We start from the raw sequence: 25,193 nt of genomic DNA, 5'->3' as shown, positions 1-25,193 counted from the left end.
TGGAGAGTGGGGAGAGCAGAGGATTCTGGGAATATTTGAGGACGCAGCCATCTCATGCCAGAGTCACATAAGGTATTCATCACTGTTTACGTTTTCATCTTGGCACTGCACTTCATGTAAGGGTAAACAGACGAATAAATGACGCCCAAATAGATTACAGTTATCTTAAAATGTAATCATAAATTAAGTATATCTGAATAATAGTTAAACAGTTTAACCGTTAAGTAAACATCCTTGCAAATTTTTGCAACATAGCCTAATTAAATCATGTGACATAACAGTATTTATCCCTCGGGATAAATAAAGTATTTAATCTTATCTACTCTAATATACAGTTAATAATGAATCTTTCTGCAGTTAGGAATAACAATACACTACCAGCTCCTGCACTGATAAATGACCGGTGTTAATGCAACATTGCATGCTGGCAAATAATTTGCCATTAAACCACTAAACGCACCTTATCTTACAGGGAAACTGACGGCAAACACGACAACAGTGTTGTATTTAATATAAAAATCTTGCTTTATTTGTATTTTTAACACACTTTACAGTACCGAACAGTGAAATAAAAGAAAAATATACTGATATACTATAATATTGTTTTATATATAGATGTTTGCTTATTAAATGCATTTATTCACAAAATGACACCTCAGCTCTGTCAAGAGGAAAAACTTTCATAAAAATAATATAATAAAAAATAACTTGGACACATTTTACACATTACAGCAAGATCATTTACAAATATTACAATCATTTCATGTTTTTCCTCTGAATAATCTTTCTCGCTTTGAACAAAGACATGAATTAAAGCCCAGAGAGTTATTCTCTGTGGGAGTCAGTCTGCGACAACGTAACCTGACAGCAACCCTGATGGGGACCGGCTAAGTAGGCCACCATGGGACGGACATTTAGGCTATCAGGCTGGATAGGCTAGCGATTAAAGTTACTAAGAAACGGAGGTGGTGATAGTGCTAGAAATGAAGTTAGATAAGGACACATTTATTTGTTTTGAATGTGTCACATCCAATGTGACCACATCAGCTTCCGTTTGGCTTTAGAAGTCAATTAAAGTCCAATCTCACGTGGACGTCTAATAGCGAGTGTCTAGTTTGTTAGGTTATGCCTTTAAAAGGGGGCTGACACTAACTGCTGCACGATGAGGGTTTGTGATTTGGCCCAGTGGAATATAATCAACAAGTGACCGCCAAATGACCAAACCACCAGCACAGACTGTACACTACCTGAAACACACTGTCTGCCTCACAACCTGATGAAATAAAGTGCTGGTACAAATAGATTTGACTTTAACACAAAATATGACAGATTGTTAACACAATTTGAAAAAAAAAAACATAATCAGAGAATGAAAAGGTGAGGATGTCGCCCGCAGTGCTTCAGTGGTTCACTTAACAACTTTAAGTGGTTATTTGTCAATCATTTATGACTTGGATAAATTTATAATTTACAATCCAATATTACATTATTTACAAGAGTGGTAATGCTTATAGCTATATCATCAACACGTGATTCATTTTTCAGACCATCCACCAGAATGATATAAAAATAAACTGTACACAAACTGTTCAAAGAAAACACTTCCCATGGTTTTCTTCTCATCATTTAAAAAGAATGGCAGCAATCAATCAATTGAATAATTTCCTTAATAAGAAACAATTGCTACAGTATCGTGTTTGTATGGCAATTAAATATTAATGTTTTATAGCTTATGACGGAACAAGAAGCCACAAAAACAAAGCAACGGGTTTAAAGTAAAAGGCCAATGCATATGGGAATCTTTTATATTAGTAACTGCAGTAGTAATCCTCGATTCCCATTCCACCAGATGAGAAGCCTGTGTGGTGGCCCCGCAGCTCTGCTCCATCCTGCGACAGAGCAGGTCAAACACACAGGCTTCTGTTGCTCCAAATTGTGGTGTCTTCAGATAAGCTCAGTTACTGACCTGCAGAAACTTGCTCTTACCTTTAAAAGAGCCACACTTGTGTCCTTTTTATCATTATTATTATTATTATTGTTATTATTTTTTTACCCTGTGAAAAAGAAACACCCAAACAAACTGTGACCTATTTCGGCCGCGCCGATCGACTCCTGAACGTCGCTCAACAAGACGTGACGATGCCAGCGAGTGAACAATGACACATATGACAACATCTTTAACATCTTTCCGTCTCTCGCGGTTACTCACTTGCTTAGTCATGACCACACAATCGGTCGTGCAAACACAGACGCGCGCGTCACCTCCATCATGCCCATAAATAAGTGTCCAGTCAGCTTCACTTTAAGGTTTATCCTTATTCAGTCTTAACTCCTGCATATTCTTAACTCTTCTTGTTTTTTGTTTTTTGTTTTTTCTTTTTCTGAATGCCTTCAGGTAGCTATAACATTTTGCCACCCCGATTAAAAAAAAAAAAACAACACATTCTTTATGTTGGTCCGAGCGCAGCAAGAACATAACAACTAATTGGCAGCAATGATTCCCTTTCCCCACAAAAAAGCAATGCTGGATACATTGTGTATAGACACACTGATACTTACAGAAATAAGCATACAGACATGATATAAATATACTAGGATATCTATTATATATATCTTATAAATCTACATACTGGCAGGTATGTATCCTGCATCTGACATTAAGGCAAAAAAGCATCAAACATAACAAGGATGATTAGGGACTGCCAAACCCCCTTTTGGCCGAGCCACACTTCTTTGCCCTGACATTCTGCCTCCCTGATTCTCTTATTCATCCGTCGTCCTCCGATTCACTTCACCCGCTGAAGTTTCTCATCCTTTTACTTTGGTGAGAACTGTTGTGTATGAGGAGACACAAACACACAGTGCAAGTGGACGTGAGATGCGAGTGAAGGTTTGTTCAGCCGATGAAATGATTCTCCGACCCATTAACATATTAAGCAACTGTTAAATATAAAATAGGCAAAAATGTATGCTTTAAAGCATCACATGGCTTATTCTCAGAAAGTTAAAAAAATCGTCTAATAAGAAAAAACTATAAGCTGGAAAGAGTCCACTGGTGGTTGTGGTGGTGGTAGTGATTGCTCTGCATCTAGAGTTTCTGAGTTATTATATTACCAGAAGAGCAACAAAGGAAGACTTACAGCTGAAAACATATCACCACAGAAACTGTACGTGTGAGATACACACCACAATACCATGTACAGCAAAGAGAGATCTTTAACAAGAGACAATCAAAAATGATAACAGAATCAGACACTCCTGTCCCACAATGCATTGCTTCACGGCAGCTCCATTCAGGAAGCTGGTGTTTCAGAAAGGCACAGAGCCATCTTGCACCAGTAGCACTCTCCTTGTAAAGGGAAAAGGGGTACGGGACCCGGCGGCCCCTTCATTCGCAGCATCTTCCTTTCTCGCGACACCTTCCTCTCTCCTCCCCCAACTCTGTGGATAATTCTTATTTTTCTTTCCGACAGAAATGGAAAAAAAGTCACTCGGACGTGTAGCTTTTCTGAGGAGAACAGCTTCTATTGATTCTAACGAACATGAATTACTAATACTGACTGAACACTAGTTAATACTCCAGTAAGGGATGGCTTTTTCCAAAGAGATTCATTACTGATTAAATGTCCCTCATGTAAATGCACACATACAAACATACAGTTGTGTGTGTGTGCGCGCGTGTGTGCGTTTGTGTGTCTGCGTTTCCAAAAAAGGATGGGGTACAGATGGGCTGCAATTAATAGCGTGTCTGTTGCATGCACAAACACAAATTGCATTTGTTTATTCTACGTGCCTTGCTCTTGCTTTTATTTTATTTTTTTTTTATGTGTAGCTTTGTGTGTGTTTATGTGTGTGCATTCCAGTCCCAGAGTGCTACGCTGTCTTCAGTTGCCCACCGTTAATGCTCTCCTAAATTCCTCTTAGTCTAAAGTTCTTTGTGAAATCAGTCGCAGGACTTGTCACCACTCCAAATCTACAGTTGCTGTGTAATTAACTTCTCTTTAAGCAATTTTAATTTATTCCCTTTTTGAAAAATATATTTAAAGGTCTGTATTGTCATTGCAGTCTTATTTGTTCTTGGTTTGGCCATTGAAAGGATGAACAAGGTAATGTGTGCAAGTGAGGAGGCGGACACAGGAGCAGAACTCATGTGTCCTCGGCTTGTGAAGAAGAATCTTCCTCTTCCTCTACAGGACTTGTGTCGGAAAGTCTGTCCTTCTCAGGCTCCCCACCCGACTGAGCTTTCAGCTCCTCCTCCACTTCCTCTTCCTCCATAGCCACCTCGTCCTCCTCTTCTATTATGTCCTCGTTTTCCTCCTCCGCCATTATGTCTTCCTCTTCCTCCTTTTTGCCCTCCTCCTCGCTGTGGCTGCAGTCCTGTGCCACGTGGTTTGGCGTGAGCTTGTCGCCCTCATCTCCCTCCTCCCTCTGAGAGCTCTCCTCAAGGGTGAGCTCGAACTGAAACTTGTCCAAGCAGGCGTTCAGATCCTTGTCCTGGCCCACGGGCGGGGGTGAGGGGCTTTGCGGGATAGTACTCTGGTACCAGTCTCTGTTGTCTTCTAGAGTGTCCAAGATGTCCTGTGCATCGGGGTGAACAAGGTCCCCCCATGTCTCCCACAGCGGGTGGACAATGTAGTCAATAAAGCCCACCTATGTCCAGGGGGAAAAAAAAAAAAAAGTATGACTGACATGACATGAGGTGGCACAGTGGAGTCACTTCACTCCCTGCAAATCGGCATTAAAAATGTAAGAGGATGACTGCTGTGATCAAAGCGCACAAATCACTCCGCACTGTAGTTATCGCCCCACCTACAGCATTAACAGTCATCCAGTTGCGTACCCACACTTGTGCCTGATCATTTACCTGACTCTTTTCCACAGATGCGGTGTGTTTGTCACACATGGGGCTGATCTCCATCCCTCGCTCCCTCTCCTTGTCTCCCTGCCTGAAGAACTCCTCCATGATCCTCTCCGTCCACTGTCGATACACGGCCAGGGGCTTGGTAGGATTGCTCAGGTCAGCACAGTGCACCATGTTCCTCAACACCTGCACAAAGTCACACGTCAGACACTGCACTGCACATATGCAAAGCTAGGAACGCTGAACACTATCCTGAATTCAGATGTGTGTGTGTGTGTGTGGACTGTTTGCATTAACCAGATTTCTGATGTCCTCTATCACATTTACTGTATTCCTGTCTCTGCCAGTTACTAATACTGCATCTCCAAAATTCAGTCCTGTTCTTTCTCAAGTAAGTCCTTGTCCCAAAGCTCAATACTTACTCTTTCCTTCTTGATTTTGGCACCTACTCTGACAAAAGTTGCAGTCCAGCAGATCACTGACTTCTTAATTGTACTTCAAACTCTCCCCAGACTATTGAGCCACATAGTTTCCACTGTGTTCAACAAGAATTAAAACTCTTGAATCATATAATTATTACTGAACAACTAACTGACTACTAACAACTAACTACTCCTCTATAAATACTTACATATCTCTTTGCCAGGCATTGTAAAAACAAGTCTGTCCTTTTTTGAAGTGCATCACTTCAGAGTTGGTGCATAATCGCCAAAACTACAATGCCTCTTCTGCAATTACACAAAATCTTTGTCTGAATTCTCAAAATAAAGCTTTTCAATCATTATTAGGATGTCTCGTCCAGATCGTACTGGTTTGGATCATTGAGTTGGTAAAAACCCTGCAGGAGTTGTGATCTCCAATCTACTTAAACATCCTTAAACAAATCTTTCTGGCGGCCCTGGAGAGCTAAAGAGAATGCAAAAAAAAAACAAAAAAAAAGAAAAGAAATGACAAATGCTACACGTTTCATGGAGATGCTGTTGAGATACATAAAAGAAGATGCATCATGCAGAAGTTCCCCAGCAAGAAGATTTACAGACAAGCTCATCCACAGGCACAGACGCTGCGGACGGTGCAGCCCATACATTGCCCCTCGCCAACATTTTTTATTTTGTATGCATAAGAGCAAGGTCTCTAAGATTTTTTGAGAATTGTAATATTTGTTATCATTGTGTCATTTTTATCCTGTAAACTGAGGGAGAAAAAGCAGTATCGACACCATATATTGGCTCTGAAAAATCAGCAGCACATATGGGTCATCAGCCAATACTGATGTAAAAAATTCGGTATTGGCTCTAAAACCATCACATCAACCTTTCACTCAGCATTTTTTTTTTCTGATTTTTTATTAGGACAACCTGCATAAGCCCTTGGGAGAACATCTTCTAAGAAACCGTTTAAAGATTATGTCTCACCTGTATCCGATCAGTATAGTGGTCAAGCAGCAATACTCCAGAACTCGTCACTTTCTTGGTTTCTACCATAGTCTTGAGGTCTGCCAGCAAACTCATGTGTTTAGACATATCTGTAGCCAAAACCTAGGAACAAAATAGACACAAATACATTAGAGGGGTGAAGAAAGAATGAGAACACGGTCATAGGACATGAAGGAGAGCGTAGGAGTAGATGAAGACTCACCATATCAATAACAAGTTTCCTCAGGCTCTGTCTTTGCCTCTTGCTGAGGTTCTGGAAGATGTCACAGTTGTCCTCGTGAAGCAGCTTAAAACCTACAGCCAGGTGATGGTTCTCCAGCACAGACTCGTCGTTATACATCAAGGCTAACTCTGAGTCTGAGGGAAGCGCCATACAACAGATATGAATCACAAACGCGTACAATGAATGCAGCTTCCCACACTGTCTCCAGACTATGGTGGCATCGTTTCAAAGTGTGCAGTCTGCACGTAACTCTTTAGGGGCAGATATCTCCTATGAGGAAAACTGCAGAGCCAGAATTTACAGACTAATAGATTCTCTAGAAATACAGAGGGTGGCTGTAGCTCCAATTACAGCGCGTGTTTTAATTAGAGTTATTATGTATTAGACCACAGTGAAATGTCTGGTACTCAAATCAAAATAGCTGACGCTGAAAAGTGTCCACATCCAAATCTTATAGCAGATTTCCACTAGCTGGCTCATGAAGGCCTTTGACTTCTCAGCAAAGAAGATAACGTAGTTTTTACATCAGGTTTTGGTGTCTGTTAATCCTATTTTTGACTCACTGGTGTTTATGAGGAATTGGTTTGACACTCCTGGATGGTCCACATCGTGGATGGCAGCAGCAAATAACGCAGCTAGTATCTCCAGATCCGTGAATACGGCCTGTCAGAGAGAAACAAAACAGGGGAACAGTCACTCGGGAGTTTTTTTGTTCTTTCTTTATGATTTGGTTAATTTCAGGTGGGGTTGTATGAGGGACTTATCCACACACAGTATCCCATCTTGAAGAAGCAGAAAGAAATACCGGCCGAGCAATTTGCAGCAAAATATTTAGCCATTCAAAACAAGGTCCAACTCAACAATCTATATTGGTTCACGGGTGTGTTCTATTTCGAACATTATCACTGCTTTACCTTGCACCAAGGTGAATGTTTTTGGATGGTAACTGACTCTGTTTTATCACTTCCATGTATTCTGTGTTCTCCTATATCACTATCACACAAATATCATCTAAAATGGCAACATGTTCTGTTATAGAGTAAATGTATCCCACCGAAGTTGCCTGCGTGTTCCCAGCTCTGACTGTGTCGTGTGTTAGTCCGGATCTATTTCTGTGCTGCCACTCTTGTCTGTTTCTCCAAACCGGGGACACGATGATCACACTCCACTGTCGGTAATACCCTGACTAGGTGTCTCATCTTCAGAGTAACCAAACCTTCCCTCTCTTTATTGTATTCCTTAGCTGTGTATTCGGTATTTGTAGAAACGCTGTGTCTCTTACACCGGGAGAGCAATAAAGGTACTTACATCTAGAGCCGGAGTGGATAGCAGTACATGAGTAGACTGAGTGACATCTGCAGCGTGGAGGCTGTTGTGGTAGGCCACATTGGCATGGTAGTGGTCCTCCAGGGTCATCACGTAGGTGACAAACGTATCCACAGGGATCCGGAAGGTCTTTAGTAGATCTCTTTCCTGCAGCAAGGAAAGTTCACAAGGGTTCACGGTCACCAATCGCGCTACGCTGTGTGCTACAGGCTGCTGTGAAATCCACTATTTAAGCGCGGCCCCTCTCACCTGGAAGATGGCAAACATTATGCAGCTGAGGGGTCGATTATTAGAGAACTCCGCCACACGAAAGATATTAAGGCCCCACTTGTTCAAGTCATTCAGCTCCTGAAGGTACAAGAGAAAACAGTGCAGTAACTCATTGGGAGTGGAAGTGCAAAGCCTTGAAACATACAGCATTCAGCTAGTCTAAGGGTTTCATGGTGAAGTAGTGAATGAAATTATTGGTTCTCTATTAATGCACCATATTGTGTTGTTATCTACAGAATCCTAGTGGAATAATGTTACATAGTGTTTGAGGTCCGTGTTTTTTTCATTCATTGTTGTTGTTCATTAACTGCTGAGTGGGTTTATGTGCAGTAACTTTGATGTTTTGTGCTGCTTGTCCATCGGTTTACCCTGGCTAATGCATCCTCATGTTCAGTCTTCACACCGAAGCGAGGCATGGTGGAGTTCGAAAGGCTGGAACTGTGCGTGAGCTTCTTCACGCCGCTGATGTGACACATGGGCTTCTCCCGCTCCCTCAAGGTCGGGGACGGGATCTCCACCTCGTTCTGCTTATCTGGACGGATCAAATGTCAAAGGTCAGCGAGGACGGGGACATATGGGGTTTGGAACTTGACCCGGTGTCAAAGTGGGTTGACAACAAACGGACAGCGGGCTGGCTTTACCTAGAAAGGTAGTGGAGATGTATTCTGACACTTGGTTCCCTGAGCGACTCATCTCTGACAAATGGGACAGCTCCCTGTTCAACATCCTCTTGAACTGAGGGGGAGACCAGACAGGGACAGAAGTGAGTGGTGTGAACATAAGTCAGAAGCAGATACAGAGACATGCAGACCTCCAGGATTATTAAGATTGTACAGTACTTTCACCGATACAAAAAAAACCAAAACATTCCTATGATTCAAATATGAGAAAAATAAATTATCAGCCATTTACTAAAGGGTGAGAAAATCAATTATGAATCATGCCTCCTCTTTTTCTCAGAAGAGAACAGACTGTTCGATGCCCCAACTCGCACTGGCTTGTTCTTGGATTCCCAGTGATTTGCTGCAGTAACATGGTGTTTATTGTTCTCCGTACAGCCACGGTGTCAGTCATGAACTGCTAGCCCGGTGGTCCTTGCGACACGGACGCAAGTGCGATTTTATTAACCACGCGGGCAGAAATCGGTGTTCTTGAACGTTCTCTTGGCTTTTATGTAACGTTTTATTTCCGTCGATGAGCCCCGACGTCGCGAGGCTTAATAGCTCCCTGTCAGACAAGTCAAGTGAAGGCACAACGCGATTCGGACGGACCCCTCAGTCTGTGTCCTACTGACTGATCTTTCACACATAACAATCTCCATGGCAACCGGAGCAGTTGCCGTGGCAACTGCCTCCTCACAGTCAGTCCTTCAGCTTGATGCGAGAGCGGTGGCTGCCTGTGTGACAATCTGAGGGAGTAGGCAGGTGTCTCTGACCTTTCCCAAGGTCAACCCTCCCCTCCTCCGCTGTCTTCCTCTCTACATTTCACCGTTTGCTTACATCTGCTCCCCACCACCCCCCCCACCCTCCCGCCGTCTCGAGCTAAACAACACTCTCCATTGCTGCCCTCGAGCCCCCAAATCTTCCTCTGTCACAGGTTGCACTTTGCCTCTCTCTGCCGTTTCACACGCTCACTGCATCACCACCAGCTTTCTCACAGTTATTTCGATTTTTTTTCTCGGTCACCCCAATGCAGCGCGGCGCTTGTTATATGACGGGCCAAAGCGAATGGGTTACGCTAACAGCGAGCCGTACAAGGAGTGAGGCAGAATCCGTCATCGGCAGCCAGGAAAGCTAGCCGAGCCCAGTGGCACACTTAGACGGCAGGCTCAGTCCAAACCTCCTCCTTGCTCTGTGTCTCTCTCCCGTTCTTTCCTTCCCTAATGCTGTAACGCTGAGTCATAGCTGCCAACCAACACTTCTACAGTGCCAGTCCGAGTGCCAGGACAAACAACACTCTTCCTCTGACACTGACTAATGAAGCAAACATGCCATCACCGTGTAGACATGACTGCAGACGCGCACTTACACACCTACTGTACATATGCAAGGTACCAGGGAGCTAAATATATCTCCTCTAACTTTCAATAATCATAAATAATAACCCAAATCCAAGTCACACATGTGAAAAATGTTTCAGTGCTCTGATGACCTTTAACCTGTACGTTATGATTCAGGTGGGCACATGGTAAGTAAACCCTTGACAGAAGCAACTATTTGTTTTGGTGACCGCAGTCAGATGCAGTTCAAAGATGTGAGCTATGTGTAATTTCATAATTATGTATGGACCTAGAATGTGGAATCGCGCCACGAAACAAAATGCAGAAGAGTCAGTCAGTCCTGAGACAACACGCTTGTCCTTCACTGACACCACGCTTCACTTCCTTAAGTCTGTATTGAGGCCAGCCTCGGGGTAGCAGGAGAGAGAAACAGAGGGATGTGGGACGCAGGTGTGGAGGAAGCGAACGGACATTGTGTGACACCGCAACATACCTGCAGTAAAGGCGGCTGCACTACTTCACAAAGTCCCCAAGGCTCTAGATCTGAAGCAGCTCTGTGTATTCTCAAAGGACAGAATGTCGACCAGGTATGAAAGGATGAGGAATGAGACGGATATTGTCTGTCTTGTTTACACTGCAGCTGCAAGCTAGATACTCTGAGCAAAGTTAATAATTTCTGTTCCTTTATCACTGTTCATGTAAAAGTTATGTAGAGAAACACTCTCAGCAAACTTCTCACATAACCACACATCCACAAAACCTTCTTTCACCACACAAATTCAGGATACACGTTGCACCTCCCTTATGACACACAACATTCACAAACTAACACAACTACTGTGAATTAAAAGAAGACAAACAAGTATGAAGTTAGCTACTAGATGAGTTGTTAATGCATGCAATAGATGGAGTAGTAACGCTTGAAGAGTCCACACAATCTGTCCAAGATGGCCACTGCCGGGCCTTGTTTGCTCTCTGCGAGCTGCCCGAGCCCTACCTGGTCCCACCAACCGATGAGCCAGGGCCTGGAGCAGGTCTCACAGAACAGGTCCACTAAGGGCGTCCGGCGCTCGGCTGCCGTCCCGCCTCCCTCCAGGACTCCTCCAGCGGCCGCACCGAGGTCCAGCTCTGCCCCTGCCCTCCCCTGCAGGGGGCTGTAGCTGGAGGAGCGGGGCAGCCTGTAGCCCCCTGGTACGGGCGAGGGGCAGGCGGACGGCGCTGGGTCAATGGCCTCCACCACACCCATGTTGAGGGTGACGGGGGGCTTGGGCCGGTGGCACAGGCAGGAGGTGCGGTAGTGAAGCGGGGTGGGGGCAGTGTGGGTGCCCCAGTGGCATGAGGGCGTCGTCAGGGCGTGTGGGGAGAGGCCACAACCAGTCAAGCCCGGACACTCCAGAGTGACGGCTGCCCCGAGAAGGGGCGAAGGAACGGGGGAAGGGGCGAGGGTAGGGGCTGCTGGTGCAGATTGTCCTTGCCTACATGCAGTACTCCCAAAGCAGGCCACCCAGTCAGTCCTGAGTCAGGCTCCAGCCCTCAGTATGATCAGTAGATGAGGGTCCCCCCTGATGGGCAGACCAGGAGCCCCCCTGGATCCGGCTGCTGTGGAGACTACATCTCATCCCATTTGCTGAGCCGACCCAAATCCACAGTCACTGCGGGGTAAAGGTGGATGGGAGCTGATCGAGTGAAGATGGAGGGAAAGGGAGAGGGAGCGGGAGACCGTCTGAAGGGCACAGAGAGGAGCCAATGGAGGAGGTGAGTGGGAGATGTAAACGAAAAAAAAAAAAAAATGATGTCGCGAGAGCTGAGGTGCTTGATGGAACAGTGATAAAAAATTTAGACGGCGGAGGTGAAGGAGATGGAGAAATGGTAGCGGCAGGAGAGGAGGGTGACTGTAGTGTCGAATGAGGGAGGCACGGGGAGCCCGGATGACAACAGGAACATCGGGGAAAGGGAGAAGGGGAGACAGATGATAATGGTGAGAGAAAAACGAGGATGGAGAGAATGGCAGAGAGAGCGTGACGGAGAGGGATGCAGGCAGGCCTGTATCAGACGGTCAGGTTGAGAAATCACACCAGAGATGTGGTCTAGAAAAACAGGCTTCCTTTCCTTGCGTCGACTGCCCCTCCCCCACGGAACGGATCCAGAGGCCCGGCCCAGTCCTACCGGTGCATCAGCCCGTCTATGCCGTCTCACACCACAACACAGTCAAGCGCACACAGGCAGTCAGGCTGCCTCCCGAATGCTCCGTAGCCCAGGCTGCCGCTCCAAGTCAATCCATGGCTCAGCTGGCCAAAAATGCCAGAGGTCTAATCCCGCTGCTTTAGGCTGCCGTTCCTCCTCCACTCCTCTGCCTCTTGCGCCATTTCCCTGGATGCTGTAGACAGCTCTCGCAAGCTAATCAGGCAGTGTGGCTGCAGGCGCGTGCATGGGTGTGTGTCTGTGCTTGCCTCCTTCCAGAGGCCGAGTGCGCATGCGCGACGAGACAGCATGTACGTCTGTCGAAAATATGTGTGTGTGAGTGAGGGTGTGAGTAAGAGCGAGAGACTGAGTGGGAATATTCATGTGTGCACCTCCATGTTGGCACGGTGTGAAGGATTTCTGTAGCTTAGCTACTGCCGCTAAAAGGCTGCAGCATATTCACAGGGACTCTGTTTGCCCCGGGAGACTTCTTTCTTCTGCACATTGCGCGCGCACACAAATCTAAACGTACACTTGTAAAGAATAAAAAAAAAAAAAAAAATGTCCTGTTGTGTCTCCCTTTAGTCCTTTCACCATAAGCCAGACGGATTCTAAACACAAAGCACCCTGACATTTAGTAATGGCGAAGCACAGCAAGGGGAGAATTTCTGGAATAAAACAAGCAACATACTGAATGCTGTCTCTTTAAGACGGAACACTATTAAAGGAGCATTGCCTCTGTTTTCCATTGGCTGCTGCCTAAACCACATGGCTTGTGGTCAGAGTGGTAAGCCAATGACTATAAGGGAAGGGCAGACCCTGCTGCTGTTCGATAGCAACCAAGGTTACAGCAGAGACATCAGCATCAGGACCCGTCCCCCCTCCCTCTCACGTCCTCCCCACCCACAGACCATCACATCCTCCTTTCTTTCTCTCTCCCTCTCTATCTCTCTCCCACTCTCTCTCTCTCTCTCTGTCTCTCTTTTTCTCTGTGTCCTGGTGCCCCCACAAATACAAATGTATGCATCCTTCGGTCTACGAGAAGCCTACGTGAGCACACACACATGCGGCTCTACTGAAGCAAAAATGCTTATTCGTAATCCAATGCAACCCGTCTGCAAGTCTTACAGCCACAACAGCAAATACTTGCTCACAACCAGTAATGTCTGTTTGGCAAATTAGCAAACGCTATGTTTTTTTTAGCCAACACTCACGTGATGTGTTGCGTCAATTATGTGTGAAAAAAAAAAAAAACAGGAAGTCAGAAGACATGGTGATTATACTTGCGCGCTGTGTGATAGCGCCAGAGGCCAGTTCTAACCAGTGCTTCCAATGTAACTGGGACCGTTTTTTTATACGACGTGTCATTCACCGAGATTTTGGCGCCAAACTGAGTTCACGCCATTAACGGCGAACGGCCAAGCGAACACGTGTGTGCGTTGACCGGTGCGCACCTTGTTTGAGGCCATCTCGCTGACTGAGCGGTGGGTCTGAATGGTCTCCAGCTGATCCAGACACCAGTCCAGCTCCTCCAGAGTCTCCCGAGCCATCTGCTGGTATGTCTCCTCTGGCAAGGACACACACACACACACACAACACACACACAACACACAGATAATATGTAAACCAGCAGTAGATGAAGAGTTCAAAAAGTGGAAAACAAACCTAGGCTAGCTTGGCTAGTTAGTTACATGCATTTACCAGAATTTAAAACATCTAAAGGCATCTAGTGTCTGGATTTATTAAAAACTAATAATAATAATAATAATAATAATTCTGTGCATCAAGTCGAAAAATCATAGTCTTACCAGGGTAAATTAGTTAAAAGAATAACACTCTTTGTGCATGTACTCTTTGTATTAGATTCTATAAAACTCTGCATCTGCTTTGTCTTAATCCACGAAGGTATTATATGTTAAGCAGTATTATTATTTAAGATCCACCAAATCTTATGAAATGCATTCAGTGCAGTAAATAAAACTATTCCTCAGTAATAGCCACACAAGGCTCCTAGACGCTCCACAGTCATTTTCATTAAGGATGATGCATTTGGGGAGTGTGGGAGCCTCAGTGTGCCCTTAAAGGAAAGTCTTTGGCCTAAGAGTTTTAATTAGCTGACAACATACCAGAGAGTGTAGCTTGGGGAACAGTGGGTTGGCTTGTCACTGGTGACCTCCTGTGGACAAGCACATCATTACATCAAAGGTAGAACCGCGCACTGCTGCCCCCTGCCGGGGCCCAGCGCACATTCAACTTTAAAGCGTGAGGCAGCAATAAGCTTGGCTCACACAGGGGACATAAATATTTGTATATATGTTACTCATTTATATGCCCATGAAGCTAGAAAAAGTGTACGTCCACATTACAAAGCTCTTTGAATATTGAATAACGAGGGGATGTACGCATTTTCAGAGTGCATCAAAATTCCCTCGTCTCACCTCAAATATTCAAGTATCCAAAAATAGGCCGAGACAAAGCTTTTCTCAAAGTAGCTTTCGTGGTTTTATAAATGTGTAGTGAAGGAGGCATTTTTTCACGTTTCAACGCTGTGTAATTATAGATGCTGATAATTCTGCGGTGCATTGCTTTATATATCACATTGACGTGGAGCTAAAAGCCTGCCAGCTCCATCTCCTCCAGTCTACTGCATTACAAGGGAGAATTATTTTAGTATTATTGACCGTCTCCATCGTCTGGGCAGAGTCAGGGACGTACATCTGAGACGCGGCGCTCTCTGCGCTCAGTCAGCTCGTTGGAAGCGCGCCAGATTAATGCATACCAGCTTTTCCCCGAGCACGGTCCGATCATCTTAAAACTGGTTAATCACGATGGCTGAAGTGTTTGCCCCCATGGGACTGAGGAGATGGAGACATTAGCATACACGCTCCGCAAGCAGAGCGGGCAGTTGCGACAAATGTAGGTGAGGGCGGGGTGGGTGGGGGGAGTTGTTTGACAGCATGATACTGACTTGTTAGTGGGTGTTGTGACATTGGCGAGGATGGTGAAGTTGCTTCTTACAGTTCGTAGGCTGGCCAACACCTGGGGGGGTGGACGGACAGCGTAGGAGGGGGGGGAGGAGAGAGGGAGGGTGGGAGAAGGAGGAGGAGGAGGGGGAGGATGAGGAAGGGGGAGGGACAGGTTCACTGCACTAATTAGCCACCTCTTCTAGTCATTTGCAGCAATTAAACACGTCAGACGAGATGCTTAAGGAGAACCCACCTGAGCGAAAGGAGTGACGATCATGTCTTCGGCGTGCCTGCAGGAGAAGAACAAAAAAAAAAAAAACGGAGTGCTTTAGTCAGCTGGGGCCGCTCCTCTGTGTTTATAAGGCAGGCTGCATCTGCGAGATGGGTGTTTATAAAGACGTCCGTGGATCTAAACAGAAATAATCCTGAGGCGCATTAATGGACGGAAGGTTTGAGTTGTTAAAGCTCGCCAAAAGATAGGTCAGGAAACAGAGCGCAGTTGTTCCCTTTATGAGGATTTATTAGGATTTAATTAGCACAGCCCTTGCATAATTACAGCAGTTGCTGTGTTGACTGGGATGACGTTGCGGTGAGGTGTGTGTGCAGTGTGTGTGTGTCTGCCTCTGCAGCCCCGACGGCGGCTTCAAACTTACCCCTCACTGTTGATGGAGGAGTTGCGTGACATAGTTTTGGGCGATGTGTCATAGTCTGAGTCTGAGCGGTACAGGAAGGACTCCCTGCGCTGGCTCTGGGGGAATGAAGGATGGAGCACCAACCCGGGACTCGCCTGCGAATCCATGGGGCTGCGGCCTGGCGAGGGGCCATTCTCTGAGTCGAAGCTGAGGGGTGAGAGAAGACAGGAGGGAAGCCGTGTTTACACGTGTCACGTTTTCAACCTTTTAAGTGTGCGGTTTGGCTCGCGCACCCGGTCCCGCGAGCCGCTCAGGCCCGTCCTCCTGTGGCGTGCTTCTCGGAGAGGAAGTTGAGATGTGAAAAAAAAAAGAGATGTGACAGGCGTTGCAGCGTGAACGCATGCAGCTGCGACTGGGCGTTGGATTGGCAGACTGCCACCGGGGTGCACCGAGAATCACACTTTACTGACAAGTCATATTTTAGAGACAGTCGTGTTTTTTAGTGAGCACAATGAGCCACAGCGATCCCTGATTCTCTCCGGGGCCAGAGCTGTCTGTCTGGACACGGGAGTGGTTTTAGATTATAGATTTGGGTTGAGCTCAATTGTAGACAGATTCATGCAATATTGAAGGCTGACTCTAGACTTTTTTGACCTCTAGTTTTTTTTCTTTTGCTGCGTCCCTGCATATCTCGCGTGCACACACGAGCACGCAATGCCCCCAACGGCATCGCACCAGATCTGCAGGTGGCGGCAACACGCCGAGATATGCGGCGATGCGCCCGACAAAGGCAGGAAAGAGGAAGACTGCGAGCCGTCCAACATGGATGTGGCCGATTCTGCAACTGAAAACGATTTTCCAAGCATGACAAAACGATACAAGAAGGTCGACGTTAACATCCCATCTCTGGGGAGTGTTTAGAATAATGCTGCAACTGCTGCAGCGTTGCGCGTTTACAACTCACTTATTCAAAGCCTTTCTCCCGCTTTCAGAGGAGTGAAACGCGCAGCATCGCTGCAAAACATTGAACCCAAAAGCACGAGGCAGAAACGAATCTGCCAGATCCATTCAAAGACGAGCTTGGCCAAAGGGGACGCAGCAACGCGCTTCTCGGGTTACACTTGTCTTCTTTTCTCCAGCACCTGCAGCCAAGAAGCCTTTCTTCTCTGGTACACCTCTACAAAACCCCTCAGAACAACTTCGACTTGGAGAAAGGTTCTTTCTTGCAGCAAAATAAAAGTCGGTACTGACTGAATTTCATGTAACCTGAAAATAATGGACAGTGTTAAGGTAAGGGTGCGCACAGGTACCGATTTGTCTGACAATATTTGCAAGACGCGTACGGCTTGATTTTGTCAGACTCGCTTCGTTCCAACACATCTGCAAGTTTTCCATATATAGTTACACGAATCTACGTTTTTTTCACTTCCTCTATACTCAGATGTTGGCATGACAAGATATGTAAGCGCAGCGCGGAGCAGCCGCTGCATCTATTTATAATATAGGATGACTTTCATCTCCGCAACAGCTCCTCCGCATTTCCTGAGCGTCTCAAACTTTCCCTGCGAACGCGGCCGTGGACGCCTTTCGGTTCGATTCCGAAAATTAAGCGTGACGCGGTCTATTTTTAGAATTTACATATAGATCGGCCAATCAGGAGCCCTCATAGCCTCCTGTTCCCAGGAGGCTCTGAGAATGTGGCTACAGATCGAATTAAACAAATTAAACAAATTTCCACATGAAAACATGTCAAAAATGTCTGCAAGGGGGGGAACTGTCTGCAAGCTGCACGAGCTAATCCGTTTCTTTTTTTTTTTTCCTGCAAACTTTGAGTGTAATTATGACACTTGAGCATTCTGAGTTCAACACTTCCCCAGATCTAATCCATCTGAGTGAGGTTATCACAGTGTGTGCAGGGAATAATTTACTCTGAAACCTTCTTTAGGGAGCCACATTAGTGTCACGTTGCACAAACGCTATCCATGCTCACACCTCGTTCTTGACTAAGGCAGAACAATCACAAATCACTGCGGGATGTTTTTTAATAGAACAAAGACAGGTTAGTCACGACTGGGACGCGCCACGGGGCTCGGGCTGGCTCCGGCGTGGGACCGTACCTGCAGACGCAGTGGCACGATCGCCTGCGCTCCTGGATGCTGCGGTTCAGCTTCATGCGGCGGAACAGGGCCGAGCCCCCCTGCCCGCGGGACTGGTCGACCGGCGACACGGGGGACGCGAGGGTGGGCGCGGGAGGCGGACCCTCAGGGCCTTCCCACAGCCTCAGCTGTCGCGTCAGCTTCCTCTGACTCATCGCTGCCATATCCCGGGCCCTGCCGAAGCTCACCAGTTCAAGAAAACTCCCCCAGCCTCCACTTAACAACTGGCCGTCTCGGGTTTATGGCTGTCTCTCTCCCACGCGGTCCGCCCCCCACCTCATCCACTTTTTTTTTTAGCGCATCCTCACGTTTCAGGCAGGGGAGAAGAAAAAAAAAAAACAAAAAAAACTGTAGGTGTAACAAACCCTGTCCTCAATCCAGAGCTAGTTCTCGTATCAAGGCCTGATCCTGCCTTCAGTCCTGCTCCCCTGCGCGTCTGTGCGAGCTGGAGGAGTTAAAGTTCATCAGCATGCATATCCTGCGCCGTGATCCTCGGGGCCCTGGATGCTTAAACTCCAGTTCGCCCTTCTCACATCCTCAGTTTGTTCCCCCGGATTTATTCAGGTCTCCTTAATCCTCGCCCTTGTGCGGGGTTTGTTTGAGGTCGCCCTGCACTGACAGCCTCACAGAGGAGAGCTCTTCTGATATTTCACCACATCAGCTCTGATTGAGCGCCGTCACCCTCGCCGGCCCCTCTGCCTCCTCCTTGCCTCCAGGTCGCCGTGGCTCCACGAAGACACCCGCGTCGCGAAAAACCAGCCGAGAGACCCGCGATGATCTCAGCTCACTTCCTAATTAGCCAAGCTTTTTTGTTGCCCTCTTGCATGCGTTAATTTCTCTCCTCCCCCCGGCCTCCCCAATGCAAGCATGTGCTCTCACTGGCCTTATCTCGCTGCTCACAGTTCCTCTGCAGCAACAGGAAGGCTGATCAGTAAGAGTAACAAACCACAGGCGCTAGAATAGAGCAACACGCAGAGCCTGTGTAATGAGGATTCGACGAGGAGATACAAACAACCCAGAAGGAGGAGGGGAAAACGAGAGGAAAAAACGGGGTTGACTCATACCCCTGTGTAAATGTTTACATGTTCCACCGAGGAGTGCGCAAGGTTTGCGCCCAAAACATTCCATGTTTTGACATCAACAGCCTTGTTCACCAACAGCACTTAGATGGCCTTTGGATGTTAAACAGACTCGGCGCTACCTCAACGTTCTCAACAATCACGCCGCGGAACAGCTTTTAAACATTAAGGGCCAGGTCAACCGCGACTAATTCAGTGTTGAGCCTCAAGCAGGGTTTTTTTTTTGTTTGTTTTACACCTATGTTGTTGCTTTTTTTGTCAAAGACTGTATGTCCACTCCGAATGCGAAGGCACTCTGCTGCAGTGTTCATAAAAACCCTGCTGGAACTATCGAACCGCTGCAAGTGTCGGATTCGCCGGCAGCGCGGTTCCCGAGGAGTTTCCTGAAGTGTCATTTGTCATTTCTTTATTATAGGAGGCATTGATTAATCATCTTCGTAACTGCCCTGTTAACCCTGGAACTGCCGGAATGGCATTAAGAAATGGAAACCCTGCGGTGGAGGAGAGTGTGGCAATGTTCTTAAGAAATAAGTATTAAGCAATTTATTAATTGAACAATAGCTGAGGGTTTTACAGGAAAAAAAGAGTAATAATTCCAGCTTCATTCATTATAAAGGCTGTATTTATATATATATATATATATATGTACATATATATATATATATAATTGAAAGGTTATGCATGAAACATAAACAGCAGTAGAAGGACATGTTTTATTAAAAGGCCGTGTTTCAGATTTTCCTGCAACAGAAATGAACTTATTTTGCCTGTGCTGGATTTAATAAAACAAAATAAAATACTTTTATATTTTCATTCCCGCGCGTCTGAGTGTAAAAGTCAGTTTGGTCGGGCGGCTAACATCTTGTTTGGAATACAGATGAGACAGCCCCAAATCGAGCGGGCCTGCGTGCAAGCCTTTTACAACCTGCGCGCCGCGTGTTTGTTTGTTTTTCCGCAGAGGCCGCGCCGAAAACGCGCAAAGGAGGGAGGCGTCGCGGGTCCGTGCGTCACCATTTGAATATACAGTACTCAGCACGTACCCGGCGAGGGCACAAATGAGACGGCGTGTGAATGGTATCTGCCCCCCCCCAGCCTTTTTCTGCAGCTCGTGGAGGAGGAGAAAAAAAAAAAGAAAGAAGAAGAAGAAGCAGCAGCGAGAAAACCTGCTGCCTGGATTCGGTGTTCCAGCTTTCAGCAGGCGGCTTGAAGCCCGAGCACAGTGAAGAACACAGTGAAGATAAGATGCCTTGTCAGTTTTTTTTTTTTTTTTTCCTCTCGCCTTCCACGTTGAGTAGTTTACCCTTTCTTCCGAGGCTCTCTTTTTCCCTGCCTTCTCTTCCTGGTAGAGAGCAACTGCCGTTTGTTTATGACGCACTGGGGATGGATGGGGGGTGGGGGTGGGGGAAAGAGAAGCACGTCTTGGAAAGTCACTTATGAAAAGGCCTTACGTGCACCCTGTTTGAACAGTGCTTTTCAAAGACAGACTTTGGAAAAATGTCAAGAATTCTAATTCACTTGACAGTTACTATTGTAATCTCTGGAGAGCTGATGAAGAGACAATTATTCTATCTTCTATTAAACACAGAGTCCCAGCTCAATAATAGCTGGTGAAACCTCTCAAAGTGACTCATGCACACCCGTGGATGTATACACACACACACACACACGTGTGTGTGTCTGTGAGGACACGCACTGGTGAAAACACACCCCCGTGTTGCACTTAAGTGCACACATAGACGAGCATTAACATTGGAGCTCCTTTGTTTTCGCTCTGCACTATAAAAAGGAGAAGTAGATGCATGCACGCGCAAACACACACACACACACACACACACACACACACACACACACACAGATGCGGCACACTGTACACAGGGGTGATTATACACTGGGCTGTGGGCAGCTCTCTTGGTTTTCATTATGTGAGAGCGGAATCCCTGGAGTGAATCGCTGCGGACAATGACATGATGATCAGAGGTTTCAGAGGGAAGGGGATTTGTGCCGACAGAGTGACTCCTTATAAAGGAGATAACAAACCGTCTCAGTCTGGGTGGAGAGGGAGAGGAACGGAGCTGCCATCTCATGTCTCAGTCTAGCTACCTGGTCCTTTTGTTAACCCTCCGTGACTCGCTCCGCACACGAACCTATATGGCAGCAGATATGTTGCGCGTGGCGTCGCCTGACTGAGGGATGTGGCCACTGGCTCGGAAGATGTAAAGCTCATTTGTCGCGTGCGCACTGGCCGTGTAGCGTGAATCGCATTTCGCTCAGGTATTGCCGCAATTTACTAGTTTGGTTATTAAATTACCACCGTGCACCTCTCTCAAAGAGAGTCCTTGTGTGCAGAGTAAGCCGCGGAAATTGGACCGTGCTGCGGCAGCACTTCATTTAGCCTCTTCTCCGCCACACGTTCCTGCAACAAAAGGCGGGAGCTTGATTTTGGCGTCATTAACACGGCAGGCTTCAAAGGGCTCCTGAGCCCCTCAGTCAATACAGCGATTAGTTTAATTAAACCTATAAGTCCATATGAGAGTGTAGAGGAGATTTGCATGCGGTCCCCCTCCGCTGACCCCCTCTCTCTCGCCATCGATTATTCATTAACATTCGTCACGAGGAAGCCCCCGGCTGAGGCGGGCTGCTGCCACATCAGCGATTTTCCCCGGCAGTCTGGTCGGTGTCCGCTCTCCTTAACTCCCCGTCGCACTGGTGCGTCGCTGTTAATCAGGCCCCTCTGAGGGGATGAGCAAACCCTTATTCATTTAAGCCACTTGAAAAAAATAAAAATATATATATATATATATATTCCCTGTCAACTTCCCACCCTACCTGCTTTTTCTTCATTCTCCTCAGTTCGCCAAGTTAATGATTAACCTGCCTGAGTCCACCGCCCCCCTCGCTCCCCCACGACACACACACACACACACACACACACACAGTCCATACTCTCAGCCCCGGTGGAGAATGACAGTTATTTCCTGCCTCTGCTTCCTCCTCTGCCAAGCAAGCACAGATGCTTATTTCCAAGTGCAATTTCAAACCCCCCCCCCCCTCCCTCCTTCCCTCTACACCCACCCACCCATGAGCTGTGCCTCACCCAGGCATTTAGCACCTGGCTGATTGCTACCAGTGTGGGGGTGGCAGCGAGGGCAGTTGAAGGGAAGAGGAGTGAGGACTTGCAAATTGGGAAAGGGTGCTTCTTTTATAGGCCGGCCGCGTAATCACAGCTGTGCTCCGTCGCCGCGGCGGAATTATCCGCGCATCCATCGAGTGCATTAGGGTTCTCCGTCGCGAAAGCACTCTCAGGCAAGGGCATGCTTTTAGGGCACCGTGCCCGCAGCTGACACATCTCGAATGACATGTCCAGAGCGGGCCTGCCATCTCAGCCTGCCTCATCTTGCCCTCTGGTGCAACGCGAGAGAAGGAGAGAGGCGCGGGCACCCTCGTGCCTGCTCATAATTTAATGCCGACATTTACAGTGCAGTGAACAAGAAGCAGAAGCTCTGAAGGAAAAGCGCTGGCGCCACGTCATGTGGGCTGAGGGGAGGGCGTCTGGCCGCTGGAGGACGACAATAAGCCGGCGCGAGCGGACGAAAAGGCAGGACTCGTGAGAAGGAAATAAGCTGCCACTTCTCAGACTTTTCTGAAGTCTCTCAACTATTCACCGATTCAGTAATTAGATCAAATCTCCAGTTATTACAAGCGCAGCCGTTTCAAGAACGCACTATAATGGATTCAAGCGTCGTGACTCCTTGTGATCCGGCTCATTGACCTCATCAAATGATGTTAGTTAAGAAACGCTGCTGCCTCATTAGCATACTTCCGAGTGCGCGCTGGGTCTGAGCTAAAGCTCGTCGGAAGCCCGTCCTTTATCCTGTTTGAAAACAGCTGCATTACGGAGGGCTTGTTATGGGTCTTTTCATGCATGGATCTCAGATGAGTCACAGATATTTTCCCAGATAAAAAAAAAAAAAAAGGAAAACGATGCTAACCCCGATGAAAATTTGAATCCCCTTCAGCCCCTGCTGCCACGCTCTCAGAGAGGTGCACCTTTCACCTGCGATGCTGCGATAAGAAGAACCGTATTATCTAAGATGAACTGAACGGATCATCTACTTTTGAGCTTTTTTTTCCCAATAATCGTCAAACAGGACACACAGGAGCTTGTTTATTTAAATTGGTGGGAGTCGCTGCCACGCGATGGCCCAGATCTCAACCGGCCCCACCCCGTCCGCTTCCTCTCCCCCCTTCGCCCTCAAGCTGTCCGGTCCGCCCGTTTGCCTCTCCCACCCGTCCAGCTCTCTGCCGCGCCGTGGTCAGATCACAGAGCTGGAGATTACAGCAGATTATCCTGCCCGCAGGATCGCCAACCCAACTCCTGGCTGTCCAACACAGAGCCGACCGCAAGCCTCCGAAAGCCCAGAACATATGCCTTTACAGGAGGGACCCGGAGGGATTGGCCGCGCTCACACCTGGCGAATGCCGCGGGAGAGGGATTTATTTTATGAGCTACACTAGATGGGATAATCAGCCTTCATTCTGCACAGCAACAGGCCCCTCCGCGTTGTGAAAGGACAGACACAGCCGGCCCTCTTAATCTATTAATGCGCCGTAGGAAATAACGTTCCAGCAGGATTCGGCGGATTCCCTCCACAAAGCTTTTAGCGCAGTATTCTCTTTCACCTGAGGAATTTGGGCTTTCGACGGCGTCACACCCCGGCCGCGTTCTTCGAAAACCCCACCAGGGGCGTCCGTCACTCCTCATCAGCGCATCTCTGAACTCCCGAAAAGCTCGCAGGAGTCTCTCCTCAGGTGGAGACGACTCACTCTGTCACAGTTTGCTCCACTTCCAGCTATATTTAGTTTCGACTTTGTGACATTTGCCGGCGCGCGACACACAACCCGATGCGCGTCGGGTTGCACCGACACGGCGGAGACAGAAAATAATAAAGATGCTTTTTTTTTGTTTTTTCTCCCCCCGCCATGCGCTGGTACTGTACGTTACACATTGCATTAGATTTGAAACTATTACTATGGGGTTATAATTCTGCATTAAAATTAACATCAGACTGCAGTGCAGGAACGGTGGACTCTGTACCAAACATCATGAATAAAACCCGTATATCAGTGAACCTCAAATAATTCAACAAGTCAGAGTAAACAAGTCTTCACATTTAAAGTCTCGTCATGCTAAGTCTGAAGTGTTGCCCTCTTCACTTCCTTCAATCTGTCTTCAGGAAATGATACATATTTAGATTGAGGTCAGTGGAGTGTGTTTGCCAGTCAGCGTTATTTCCTCATTTGGTCTCCAGTGTCCTCCTTTGCTGTGTCTTGTAAGGTAATTCTCCCCGCCGTCCTCAAATGGGGACACTGGCGAAAAAAAAGACCCCGAGAGCTGACACAGCCGCAGTCACTGTCAGTCGAATCAAAGCAGCGGCTGCTTGATGTTCTCGCTGCGTGATATCGCTGCACACTGTTTTGCTGTTGTCTGCGGCACTTTGGAAACTGAGAGCAACAAATTCTCATTCCTTTTCTCCGTGCCTGTCGGTGTCGTTCTAATTCTCACCACGGCCCCCGATGCATGCAAAGCGATTATTCGCAAGTGAGTTCATATGCACCCAGCTCATGTAGAAATCCCTTTTCCTCCCAATTCTTCCTCCTCTCTTCAGACTTCAACCTTTCGCTCTTCGGGGATCCAGACACTTTTCTATGTAAATTCGGTTGAGCGTGAAAGGTAAGTGTTTAAGAATCGTGACTCCCGAGCCACGGCTCTCTCTCTCTTTTTTTTTTTTCTTTTAACCAGCCGCGCACCCAGGTGGGGAACCACCGGGTATGTAAATAGCATTGTTCCACCCAGAAAGCACCTTGCGTGTTTGTGTCACGGTTAGCTCCCCCGTATTTCCCGTCTCCTTCACGAAGCCCGAGTCTGGGCTAAGCAGATGGATCAGCTGACACAGGGAGCCATCCTGAGAGATGACAGATGGAGAGACGTGTTCAATTGGTGTTGTGTTTAGTTTCCTGCTCCTCGCATCCTGATAAATTAGGAGCTGAGAGACGGAACTCCTCG

General features: G+C 47.1%; 1 protein-coding gene across 4 annotated transcripts in view; it reads right to left on the bottom strand.

The window, feature by feature from the left end:
* Positions 1-2,402: 2,402 nt before the first annotated feature.
* pde4a (phosphodiesterase 4A, cAMP-specific) overlaps positions 2,403-25,193 on the bottom strand; it is a 35,483-nt gene continuing 12,692 nt past the window's right edge. For 2 of the 4 annotated variants that reach the window (XM_047571466.1, XM_047571467.1), the window contains 14 exons: positions 15,916-16,101; positions 15,516-15,552; positions 15,265-15,335; positions 14,423-14,472; positions 13,751-13,863; positions 8,758-8,851; positions 8,485-8,648; positions 8,096-8,194; positions 7,829-7,993; positions 7,084-7,183; positions 6,500-6,654; positions 6,277-6,399; positions 4,865-5,047; positions 2,403-4,650 (listed from right to left, as the gene is read on the bottom strand). In XM_047571466.1, coding sequence (XP_047427422.1) covers positions 4,147-4,650; positions 4,865-5,047; positions 6,277-6,399; positions 6,500-6,654; positions 7,084-7,183; positions 7,829-7,993; positions 8,096-8,194; positions 8,485-8,648; positions 8,758-8,851; positions 13,751-13,863; positions 14,423-14,472; positions 15,265-15,335; positions 15,516-15,552; positions 15,916-16,101 — 2,044 coding nt within the window. In that variant the 3' untranslated portion in view covers positions 2,403-4,146. Of the gene's footprint in view, positions 4,651-4,864; positions 5,048-6,276; positions 6,400-6,499; positions 6,655-7,083; positions 7,184-7,828; positions 7,994-8,095; positions 8,195-8,484; positions 8,649-8,757; positions 8,852-11,112; positions 13,161-13,750; positions 13,864-14,422; positions 14,473-15,264; positions 15,336-15,515; positions 15,553-15,915; positions 16,102-18,011; positions 19,050-25,193 lie in introns of those variants that run through there. The other 2 variants (XM_047571468.1, XM_047571469.1) reach the window with 2 other exon arrangements.

This window comes from Mugil cephalus, chromosome 20, assembly GCF_022458985.1.
Source record: "Mugil cephalus isolate CIBA_MC_2020 chromosome 20, CIBA_Mcephalus_1.1, whole genome shotgun sequence".
In the NCBI taxonomy this organism is placed as follows: Eukaryota; Metazoa; Chordata; class Actinopteri; order Mugiliformes; family Mugilidae; genus Mugil; species Mugil cephalus.
The sequence above is the reverse complement of the archived record's forward strand: the minus strand, read 5'-3'. Positions and strand labels throughout refer to the sequence as shown.